This window comes from Haemaphysalis longicornis, unplaced genomic scaffold, assembly GCF_048455015.1.
Source record: "Haemaphysalis longicornis isolate Haplotype H1 unplaced genomic scaffold, Haemaphysalis longicornis Haplotype H1 scaffold_5, whole genome shotgun sequence".
Classification (NCBI taxonomy): Eukaryota; Metazoa; Arthropoda; class Arachnida; order Ixodida; family Ixodidae; genus Haemaphysalis; species Haemaphysalis longicornis.
In genome coordinates, this window is record NW_027526385.1 from 41,712,136 (window position 1) to 41,724,290 (window position 12,155).

Here is a 12,155-nt window from a genome sequence, read left to right on the forward strand (position 1 = left end):
GCCAGCATGGCTCCACGCGCGCAGCGTTTCTATCCTGGCAAGCGTCTCGTTCGTCATGCGTTCGTCCTGGCAGCGATCGCCGTGTTTTCTGTGTTTTAGAACTGTTTCGAATTAGCGCAGCTGGCTCATTTGTGAAGCTTTCCCGCGACCTTGCAGAACGGAGCGCTGTGTAAAATTTTAAGCGGGCAGTTATTTCAGAAACGAAAGTAAAAAACGTTGGCCAATTCGCTCGTCGGCTGTTCGAGCGCAGCATTGCCGTAGCAGACGACGCAGTTGCCGAGGCTACTGTGGGGCTCGGTTGATGTCTACATGTGCACAGCTGTTTAAAATAAGGCTATTTTTTACTTGCACTGGCTGCACCGGTGCAAGCAGTGCAACACATATCTTTTTTTTTTTTTTTACTAGAATAAAGTTCGCCGCACTCTGAAGTGGTCTGCACCATGAATGAAGTTGAGGTGACAAACACGGGCGCTGACTAACAACTGTTTATTTTTGGAAGGAAATAACATTTATACGGGTACAAAAATTTTCATGGTTATCAGAGAACGGATTAAGGCATGACAAACAGGCAGGAAGCTCTTATCCAGCATTCGCGCGAAGGTATAAACGAAACGTGGGCTCAGCTCTTATCCCGCCAGATATGCGAGTTCCTTATCCAGAAAAGCCACCGACGGTGTGCTGACGCATGAACATCCTCTGCTGTGAATGAGGAATGCCTCGCATATTTCATGTGTGCGCTGGCCTCTATACCTTTTCAGGACACGGCAGGCTTCAAAATCAGGCATGCACAAATTGCAAGTTTTCACATGCTGGACAAGCATGCTGCCTGTCCCGGTTTTCAGCGAGTTGGCATGTTCGCGCAGCCTGTCATTGAGACATCGTCCCGTCTGGCCGATGTACGACTTTTTACAAGACAGAGGTATTTCGTAGACTACCCGGCCCCTTCTTTGCATTGGACGAAGGGCGTGGCGTGGCTCTTAGTGCAGTGCTGGCGTGCTTCCTCCTGGTTGACTTGATCATAACCTGAAGAAGGTCGTTGGCCGCTCTGGTGTGGATCTCCTTTTTTCAGCGCCCAACAAGCTGGGTGGGCTTTGCAAGAAAGTCAACCAGCTAGGAGTAAGCACGCCAAGAGTCACGCCACGCCTTTGTCCAATGCAAAGAAGGGGTAGTCTACGAAATACCTCTGTCTTGTAAAAAGTCGTACATCGGCAAGACGGGACGATGTCTCAATGACAGGCTGCGCAAACATGCCAAATCGATGAAAACCGGGACAGGCAGCATGCTTTGTCCAGCATGTGAAAACTTGCAATTCGTGCGTGCCTGATTTTGAAGCCTGCCGTGTCCTGAAAAGGTATAGAGGCCAGCGCACACGTGAAATATGCGAGGCATTCCTCATTCACAGCAGAGGATCTTCATGCGTCAGCACACCGTCGGTGGCTTTGCTGGATAAGGAACTCGCATACCTGGCCGGATAAGAGGAGCGCCCACGATTCCCCTATATCTTCGCGCGCATGCTGGATAAGAGCTTCCCTGCCTGTTTGTTATGCCTTAATCCGTTATCTGATAACCATGCTAATTTTTATACCCGTATAAATGTTATTTCCTTCCAAAAATAAACAGTTGTTAGTCAGCACCCGTGTTTGTCGCCTCTGCTCTTAGTCCCGTCCCTGCGCTGTTCAACTTCATGCAATGAATCAACTAGCCCAGTTACAAACCTTCCTATGGTCTGCACGACACCCCACGCGGCCTCTCCAGCCATCTCAAGGAGCCCATAGACGTGTTTTGGGTCGAATTGTCCGCCTTTAAGATGTCCGGAGCCACAAACACCCCACCTTCTACTCTCACTTCCACCACTTGACGTAGAGTGCACTCTTTGCACCCGTTTAGGTAACGACGATGATGACGAATAAACTCTACGGGTCTTAGTCAAGGTGCTGGTATTAGAGTGCTCTCTGTCCGTGCCCTCTCCCCCACTAAAAAAAAAAAAAAAAAATCCCGGGCCATCCCCACTGACGTGAAACCTGGGGAGGGGCGAAGCATGCAGTGCATATATATTCTTGGCGCCTTGGCGTTTTTGCCAACGGAGATGAAACCGTTGGGGGTAGAGGTATACAGCTTGGCTGTATAAGTCTCTGGTCTTTGACGAACTAAGCTCTCTAGCGCGAGGCGTAAACGAGTGTTTCCATCTGTTTTTTTTTTTTTTTTTAGTGCGCGTTACGAAGCGCTCCAGCGCGAGGCATAAACGAGTTTCCCGGTGTTTTAGTACCGCGACTACATGACACGACGATTACGCCGACGACAGGAGACGCCAACAGCCCCAGCATTCAAGGGGTTTCGCCCCTTAAAAAATCCTCGAATAAACGAACGTGGACGTACGATGGCATTGTACGTTCCAAGCATGCACAGTTTCGATCGATGTGTTCTCACCCCGAAATACGACATTCTGCAATACCCCCGAATAAAAACGAGGAACATAATCGGAAGGTCATGAAATAACACCCAAGGCCTCACCAACTGGTGTCTTTTTTTTTTTTTCAAGCTTGGACTAATTGCGTGTTTGGTATTTGTGTTGTCTTTAGTGTTTGGTTCTTTTTACTTTTTGCCTCCTTTAATTCATGTGCTCACGCTGTCTACTTTTTTTAAGAACCCCACCCCCTTCCGCCCGGAATGAAATCCCGCCCACGCTGCCGGATGGAGGTGGGCGGGACATTTTAGGGTAATAGTTGGGTAGGAGAGAACTGTAGAACTAGAACAAATGCTGTAGAGAAAAAAGAATGGAAATGACATAGTTATAGTTTATATGCTAGACTCTTAACATCCAGGGGACGATTAAAAACGCGAGATCGAATTTTTTTGCCTCGTGGAAACACCCTACACGTAGCTCACGGTACCGAAGAAATCTACCTCCAGAGAGGAACTCTTTAGTTGCAGACTGTGTCATACAGTGAAAATAGAAGAATAATACTCTCCAGGAAATGGGGAAGTTTCTAGAGGCAACACTAATATCAAGATGCAAATGACGCTTGAAGTCATCATGAGCAGTGTGAGTATGAGTAGTATATAGCATTCAGCGTTTCACTGTTTCCTCGCTAGCCAGGGTTATGCTCAAATGCGACGAAACGGTATTCTGCCTAAACACATTAATTGCTTATATACAGATGTAACTAAAATGCAATTTATGACTTTTTTAGTTCATGCCGATGAGGTTTCAACAGGTAAAGAAAAATCTGTTAAACACGGCAGTCAACAAATTTCTAAGCAGTCAATTCACTGTCATACTTTTTTCTTATGTGGCAAAGTCAATGATAAAGAGCGCGTTTTAAGAATATCTTTCTTGTCTTAGTAGTCTGCTCTTCAAAAAGAAGTTACATCAAACAATCCATATATTAGCTACTTATTCTTGCATGTGGGTTGGGTAAATACCCGTAGCTTACCGCTTACCATAAATACCCGTAGAGTTCGATATTCAGATTTTATCTCTCACTATGACGTAACGGTGGAATGAATACTGGCTTCTTTCAGTCTGTCGACCAAGAACCGAAAGTACATCTGTTAATAACATGCCAAATTAGAGGAAGGATCAACTTTTACGTGTTGTTTGGTTCGCAGCAATTCAATACGATTCAAGTGCGTGCTTTGAATTTCGCGCGTGTCTAGTACCCTTACTTTCAGCAGCGCCTCTCGCGGTCGCCGCTGGAGGTGCACAGTTTTCGCGCCACTCGAGTTGCAACTCCTGTACGGACTTGTTCATGGCGCGGCTTTTAGTTGAGGAGAAAAGTGAGAAAAGTACGAAATAAATGCCCGAGTAGACCTTTCGGTCTCGAAATAGGTCCGGTGATGGCAGCGATTTCAAGTCTCATCGATGAGCTGGACGAAGTAACAGTAAGCTCTGCCGGTTTGTGTAATGTCGTGCGTGAGCTTAGCGATCCCAGCGTAACTTTCAAAAGCGATGCCAAAGACCTCGATCACCTCAGCGCAGACGATCTCCTGGTCATGCAGGCAGCCCTGCTCTGCTGTTCAAAACGAAAGGACGACCTACGCTTGGGCAGGGACTGCTTCCCGAGCCTCGGATACGCTCAGGTCGCAATTCATTGCTCCGAATCCGGAGACCGCCAGAATTGTCTGCTCACCGAACAGGGGAGGAAGGCTGCGTTGGCGTTAGTTGCACACGTCAGCGAAATGAATTCACCGGACGTCGACTTCGCCAAAGTGCTCACAAGCTGCGCTGGCTGCCCGCTGGAACTTCTCAGCCGTCTGCACGCCGGTAACGTCATGCGCATTGAAGACTACATCGCTCTCAACGTCCAGAACCCCCGGGTCATCGCGGACCTCAGCAGAAGTCTCCTCACTTGCTGTCAACTCGCCGTTCAGAGCGAACCAGCGGCGCTGACGTTCTCGGTATCTGCGTGTGCCGTGGTTAATTGTGCCTACTCCGGATCGGACCTCAACGACGGTGGACCGTCAGTTCGAAAAGTTTGCCGTACGGTACTGGAAACTCTCCTGCTGCGTCTCCTCAAGGCTTGTGAAGAAGGCCAAGCGTGCGGTGATCTCCTGGGGCCTTTACTGAAGAGCCCTTTTGCGCGGAAGTCTGCTATTCGCAGCTGCGCCGGCGACGCGCTTGCCTGTGTTCTAGCCTACAACCCGGTATACAAGGTGACCCAGGCCATCTCTAGCCATCACAAGTGGACGTCCAAGAACTGTTCTCCTTGGCTCCTCGGAACATTCCAGAAGGTGATGCAGGTGCTGACGGTGGTGGAAGTGACGGGTCAGCTGCAGAAAACGCTGAACAGCAAGGAGGTGAACTGGTATATGTTGCTGACAGCGCTGTCTGTGTATGTTGCCACATACCAGGACTGTACACTCCTCACTGGTCTCATTGAATCACTGCTGAAGACGGCCTTTGAATGTTTAGGTATGGAACACCTTGTCAGTGCCTTTCTTTTGGCCAGGCAGGCAGCTCAGGAAGCTCCACTGACTTTCCCTCCGTATTCCTCGTGGTTTGAAAAGTACTTCGGCTTTTCCGACACGACGTATGCAAACAGCTCGAACACTTTCGCGTTTTTGGTGAAAGTGTTAAGTGATATGGTGCCGTTCGAACGACCCAGGTACCTGAGGGCACACATCCAGAAGCCTGCCCACGCGCCCCCAAAGTGCCGCCCGCTCTATCACGACTATGTCACTTTAGTGAAAACCCGTCTGCAGGACCTTGAGGAAGCAGATGACAAACCCGCCTCCGAAGACCAGGAACAATTCGCTCAAGCTTACGGCTTTGTCAGGGAATGCCTGGAAGACTTTGCGGCCAAGGGGAAAATACCAAGGAGTGTCATCGAAGCAAGCATATTCAAGAAGCCGTACTTTTCTGGGCAGTTCCTTCCAGTCCTCTTGAATCGTAGAAACTTTCCTGAGCAGCAAGATGTGGTATGCAGCTTGGTACAAGGGTTGTTCCAGCATGGAAAGATCTCGAAGGAGCGATATGAAAAGTTTCTCAGTGACGGTGAGAAAAGGCAACGTGAAGGTGGTGACCAAGACGTTGAAATGAGTTCTGCACCCTCTCTGCTCGAGCATCTCATAGCTCATATGAGATGCGAGCCCTTAACAGAGGAAGACTGCGCAGCAGTTGTCACTGATCTAAGTCAGGAAATTCAGAAGCGCGAAACAGAAGAACTGCAGAGGACACTGGAACTTGGAGTAGAATCAGCCGACTGCAAGGATGTGTTTGAGCTTCTTTATTTTGTTGGAAAGGCCTGCTGCCAGCAGCCGCAAAAGCCGTGGGTGACAACTTTTCAGCTGTCCATGACGCGTTCACTGTGCACCGTTCGTGTGCTGGGCAAGTTCCTCTGGGAGCTGCTGACTGGGAAGCAGATGGACAAGGAAGAAGCTGAGGTCTTCAGTCGCTTCTTGCTCTGCATGCCAGTGACGTGGGAGGATCGACCCGTGCAAGTCTCTTTTCAAGGGACAACCTACTCATCTGTGCACGAGGCTATGTTTTCATCATTTCCGCTGGCCACTCACCAGGACAGGAGGAGGTTCTTGCAGCTGTCCGCCACCTACCTGACACTGGCAGCCCAGCAGACCAAAGCCACGGCCCTCTTGCCTTCATGCGTGCCTGAAGTGTTAATTAAAAAGTTTAAGTTCGTTGCGCACAGGGCCGGCCATTTACGCAAAGAGCTTGATCCTGTGACCTGGACGCGGTTCAAGGAATCGCCCGCCAAGCAATGGTTGGAGTCGCACGACCTGTCGGTTCAAGAATGGGTCGACCTCGAGTCCAGGATTTGTGATGACACAGCTTCAGCAATCTTGAGGCAGGATCTTCTTTCGTTTATTTCCAGTGGCCGCAGTGCCAGGCATTTGTGTGCAGCCCTTCTACAGGCTTTAGTTTCTGGTGGCCCGAGGACACCCAACTACAGCCAACTTCAGATCCTGCTGCAAAGCCTGCTGTTGAACCCAGCTCGGGACGAGAGTGGAGAAAGCGTACCTTTTGCAACCCAGGCGCTGGTGCAAATGGAAGATCATGTACCTTACTGCGGGTTGAACGGAGAAGAAAAAGCGGCGCGTTTTTTCAGGCTGTACGTCCACCTTCCCCCGTACTGCCTACTGGTCAACCGACCGGAAGACTGCCCTACAAGCGAGTCGGTTCAGCTCTTCATAACAGTGGTCAACAAGCACCTACTTCAGTGTAGCCCAGAAGCAACACCTAGTGTTACACTGCACTTGTTCCGGGGCCTGCTTCAGAGCAACCTGTCCCGTGCTCACGCGAGCTCCATTCTAGAACAGTGCCCCGTACTAGCCTACCGTCTCGCTCTTCACTGGAAAACCATCGCCCCGATTCTCGACCAGGAAACCGTGAAATGCGACGAGCTCGGGAACCTGATGGCCGGCGTTAGAAAGTTGTACGCGTTGGCCGAAGAATTCGTGGCCGGCTCGGTGGACTCTGGCCGGAAGCTGTCCAAGATAAGCAAGACCTGGCTTCCAGCGCTTGTGCTGGCCTGTAGCATCAGTGCGGATGGACGGATGCCACCGCACTATGATGCTCTCACGGCTTCGGTCCAGCAGAAGACACTGCAGTTCCTCACTGTTTTGTGTCAGCGCAAGGCTTGGGGCAGCGACCTGAAGGCCTGCATTTCCAAGTTCATTTTGGACAATCCAAGTCTGTGCTCTGCATTGGCCTTGTTTGATGCTGCATTGATGAACACGTTAATGCCTGCCCTGGACTTCTTCGAGCTTCTAGTTTCTTCCTTCAACCTAATCGTGGATGTTGTGTGTCGGCAGGACTCGAAGTGTGGCTGCTGCTTGAGTACGGCTATTTCACTCATGGCGCGTCTTGAGACAATCGACGGAGACTTCCAGAGTTGGGACGCGGCTGCTGAGGGGGCGCCATCTTCAGCGTCTGCTAGACTGTATGCACTGGTCAGGAAGGCGCCGGCAGCGGTGCTGAGGTCACTGCCCGAAACCACAGTGGCGAACTGTCCCGAGGGTCTCCGTCAGTGCATCGAGCAATTCCGGGGATGTTGATGTGTGTCTTACCAGAACAGTTGTGCAAAACCTTGCTTGCCTTTTAAGGATAGCTCGGTAAAATTGATCTGCCAGGCGTCTTTCGAAACAAGCAATTTGTGGTTTCTGGCATAAAACTACAAAAAACTCTATGGTTCAAATGAGTACTCAAACTGCCTCAATTTGTGACGTTTCAGCGTGTGTCACTTTCAAGTTTTTTCGTAATTAAATGTTATTTTTTTATGACTATTTTGTATGTTGTGCAAGATAACTTGTACTGCTAGTACATTTTGGCTTGGGCCACACAGTGCTGTAATATGCAAATGATTACTTTCTGTGCTGCTTGTTTTTTATCATCTAATCTGTATACACTTCCTTACAGGCATTTGCAAGGTCCTAATGAATTGCATACTTCTTTGTCCTGATAGCTGGAACAAACTATGGTCATAAGTCGAAACATTCTCCTAAAAGAAATGCCGTGTTGCTGAGCAGCCAGGAATTTAAAATGTGCAGGACTTGCACTGTTGATGAAACCAAGTAAAACTGCTGACCTGCCCAACAGGTACAGGTGTCGTCATAAGTAAGCACAGGAACAAGGATTTGTGAATATTACAAAATATTTGTTATACTCGCTTTGTGACCATGATTACCAGTTTACAGGAAGCTTTTTCTATTACGGAGGACTCCTTTAAATGCACTCCAATGCAGCCAGGCAGTTTTCAGAAGAAAAAATTCCTGTAATGTTAATAGACTATGTTCCAGCTACTTTTAATAGCATCTGTACATTTTTACTACACTGTGAGATACGAGTTTGGGCTAGCTTTGCACATGACATCAGAAAGACAAAATGAGGTTACACAAAGACCAACACCCTCTGTTTTCTGCACTGTTCAATTTGTATTACTAGCCCATTGGCACACCCTTCAAAACTTGCCTTTCACACTTCTCAATCCATCTTGAAATTGTTGTGTCTGCATGCATGCGTGGGGTCTTAGTACAAATTTTAAATGGAAAATGAGCTCTGGCAAAATCGTTCTATAGTACGGGGATCAAACTGCCAGCTTCCGAAACAAGAATTGTAACCACCCGCCCACTTAAAAAAGAAGTCCAGGAGGTCTTGTAAGTAATAGACTTTGCTTTAGAAGCAAACAGTAGTGGTTTTTCGTCCAATAGTTCAGAAGTTGGGCAAAAATTTTTTCAATAGTCATTGCCTGTGCTAACTTGTAAACAAAATCTCTAGTGTCGGAATCAGAATAATTCACTTTGAACAACTGTACTGGAAACATGCCGCAAAGTGTTAAATGCACCTAGTTGGGTTTTCTGCGACAGTTATTTACTAAATAAAACTATTGACCTGGATGGGAGTCGTCGTACAGTCTTCCAGAAAAGGTGATCTCGTTGGAGAACACAACGTCAATTACAGCCGGCATCGCCCATTGAATTAATAATAAAAAAAAAACACCGCGGCGCTCGTTCGCGGAACTAATCCTCTTTTTGCCCGTTACATACAATCGCTGGCTTCCGCAAATGCACAGGTGTATAATCGCAAAATGAGTGCGTGAATGTGTGTTCAAGAAATAATGTGGACATTATGTTACTGTAACAAAACAACTCTGCTGCCGATACTTCCGTACCAGATTTTGTACCCCGCATCGCAGAATTTCAAATTCCAGCGTTCATTGCAGTTGGCGAAAGAAGCGCTAACATTTTCCGCAACAACGCAAATAGACAGCCCATGCGCACCATATCAGAATGCGGTGCGCTGGGCTTGTTTCTGCATAATCACAGGGTGCTGTTACGTGGATGCACGTTACGCTGCTGGGAGTGCGCTTATGCTTCAAAGTAAGAACAATCTTGCCGCATGACATTCGGAAAATCGGGAAGGATAGATTATGTGCCGTAACTGCTTCATAACCCGACCCAGAGTGACCCTGACCGAGCCAAGCTGCAGCATCTCCGGGCATGCACCGGTTTATGGGAAGCGCTCCAATGCGCTTGCGTCTACATAAACGTTACGGCTTCTAGCTGATTACGTATAGCGAGATTGACATTCATGCCATCGGTACACTAAATCCATGTATACTGAGGGAAATAAACTCAAATTTTCTCAAATTATCACAATAGCTTGTTGAGCATAGACAAAAAGTAGGATAAGGTCCGATGAACCTATCACAATACTTTATTCAAGTGACGTGTTTGGCCTGACACTGCTGCCGGGGTCCTGCTCCTGAATGCACAAGAAAACGGTTGCCCAACACGGCCTCGCGTGTCGGTCCGACAGTCGGATCCCACATGTTAGTTCCGACTTGTCGGACAAAGAAGCAAGCCCGCAAGGCACGTTTGTAAACACCGCTGTCTCATTGGGGGGGGGGGAACAACCCCTTGCACCAATCCTCGTCTGCTGGAGTCCATGTTGTTCACTCATCATACAAGATGATAATCAAGCCCAAGTGCAACTTCGACATGTCCAAGTTCCCGAATCACATCATTCAGCGTACCTCCGACGCCTACCTTAATTTGAGTGAATTCAAGGGCTTTGCGTTACACCGTCCCACGAACACCATTTTCGTCTGGGTGCATGGTATGGAAGATGTCACCCTTCTGCAATCTCTGCAAACAATTGAGGCCTCTAAAGATCTGACTGTACCGGTGCAGGCCTACCTCTCTTCAGGCACAGATCTTTGACGGTACGTTGTTTCTGGCGTGGATGCTGGAGAAGACCCAGCCACCCATTTACAAGACCTGAAGTGCCCTACGCATGCGTGGTTGCTGCTCGTTACCTTGGAAAAGGGAGCTCTTATCTCATAACACTAAGTAGACCCTCCGACTCACCTCCTCGCATGTACTACTATGGATGTGTCCTTCACGTTCGCCAGTACTGGCCATCTGCTGTGTACTGTTACAAATGCCTCCACCGTGGTGATATGAAGACTTCGTGCTCATATACTGCTGCAGAAGTGGCGGAGACGACGACATCGCAGTTCACTTGTGGACTTTGCAAAACAAACGATCATCAGATTACCTCTCCACTGTGCCCCACCAAGTGGAAGGCTACGGAGCAGATGCGACAGTGCCAGTCTCTAGAACTCGCTACTTCACATCACCAACAGAATGTCACCACAATTGAAGTATGAAATCGTTAGGCAGCACTGTTGACCGACCTTACAGAAGAACAATCATACGAAATTGATAAACCTGACATACAATTTAAACCGTCTTACAGTGAAATCACTTGTAGTAAGAGTCGCCCTTCACGCACCCGTATTGACGCAACCCTGAACGAAGAGACTGAAACATTGGACGCGTTAGATCACTGGATGCTGAAATTCAGCGATGTGGCGCTACGAAGGATTCGTGTCGGGTTTGCTCTCACCCCAGCTATCGCCCACACCTGGCCCCCAGATCGATGGGCTCCATTTTGCCAGACATGTCCACTTTGCTTCACGTCAGCATCGACCGCAAACATTCGCCATCTTCTGTGGACTTGCCATGGTCTCCAACGTTCCCGACAGCAAGTACTAAGTAGTGTGGGACAACCCAGTCCGGCCGCCCGACTACAGATGCTGGCTCCTTGGGCCAACACTGGGGCTTTCAGACTTCCTCACTGAAAACTTACTGTTTGCGTACATTTAGACTCACTCGCCGCCACCGTTTTATGCTGCAGAGCAAACATTTGCAATTAAAAAAAATCTGACAGCGTAGGGGCGCGCTCGGGGCATGGTAGTCAGGCTGGCGCATGCGCAGAAGGTTTTGCGACTAGTGCGCCGCCTATCGTAAACTCGGGTAAACTTCACGAAATGGCTGTGGAGCGAACGAGCCGGCGGGCGCGCGGGGTACGGGGCCGGCGAGTCCGACGCGACGCGCGCGGAATAAAGACATGCTACGCCGAGCTCTGCTGAACGCGCCCGCGTTATAGGGCGTAAGCGACGTTGCATAGCAAACCGTCGCTTCCTGGCCGCAGCGCCCTGACGATGTATTTGCCGGCACTTCGGCTGAGATCCGTAGTTGGTGTCTGTTGTTGGTGCACACTCCGTGACGATCGCGTGCATTTCTTCTGGCTCGCGTACTGAAAACTAACCTTATGCACTGCAAACACCACTTGCCATGGAAGGAAGAATGTGACTTTTATTTTACAGCTTTCCAAAGTACCACAGCGCCATGCAAGCCCCATCAACGGCATCAAACCACAGAACAGAAAGATCAAACGGTGCGCCGCAACACCATCATCATCATAATTTTCTATGTACTACGCGTAGATGTATTTATCCACAGGGTCGCCCTCAATTTGTTGCAATGCATTACGTAAATAATGCGGCAACAAACTGTGCCACAAATTCGCGTTTCAGCCGCCGTTCCAAGTGTAATTCTCGCCTCCGCGCAGCGGATGTTTCGCGGAGTTTCGGAACTTTGCAACGTGCACCCGGTTCTGCAACGGAGCTCGCCTCGATGAGGTTCCCTAGTCCTGCATAGCTCTTCACTTCTAGGCATGAGTGAAGAAATTATTTCTTCAAAGTTGTGCATACCTCGTAAAAGCGCCCACTAAATGCATGCATTTTATTGCGACTGCTTTAATATCAAGAAATGTTTTTTTTTTTTGCCTTTCCAGTTTTCGTTTAGTCTTGATACTCCATCTCCAGTCGTTTTAACCAGATTATTTTGTTTTT

At 48.7% G+C, this 12,155-nt stretch overlaps 1 protein-coding gene across 1 annotated transcript; it reads left to right on the top strand.

Moving 5' to 3' along the window:
• The first annotated feature begins 3,712 nt into the window (after positions 1-3,712).
• On the top strand, positions 3,713-8,920 carry LOC144138103 (Fanconi anemia group A protein homolog). Its single transcript, XM_077670205.1, has one exon. It carries the CDS (start codon positions 3,838-3,840, stop codon positions 7,510-7,512), a length of 3,675 nt encoding a protein of 1,224 aa, XP_077526331.1. The 5' UTR covers positions 3,713-3,837; the 3' UTR covers positions 7,513-8,920.
• The last annotated feature ends 3,235 nt before the right edge of the window (positions 8,921-12,155 follow it).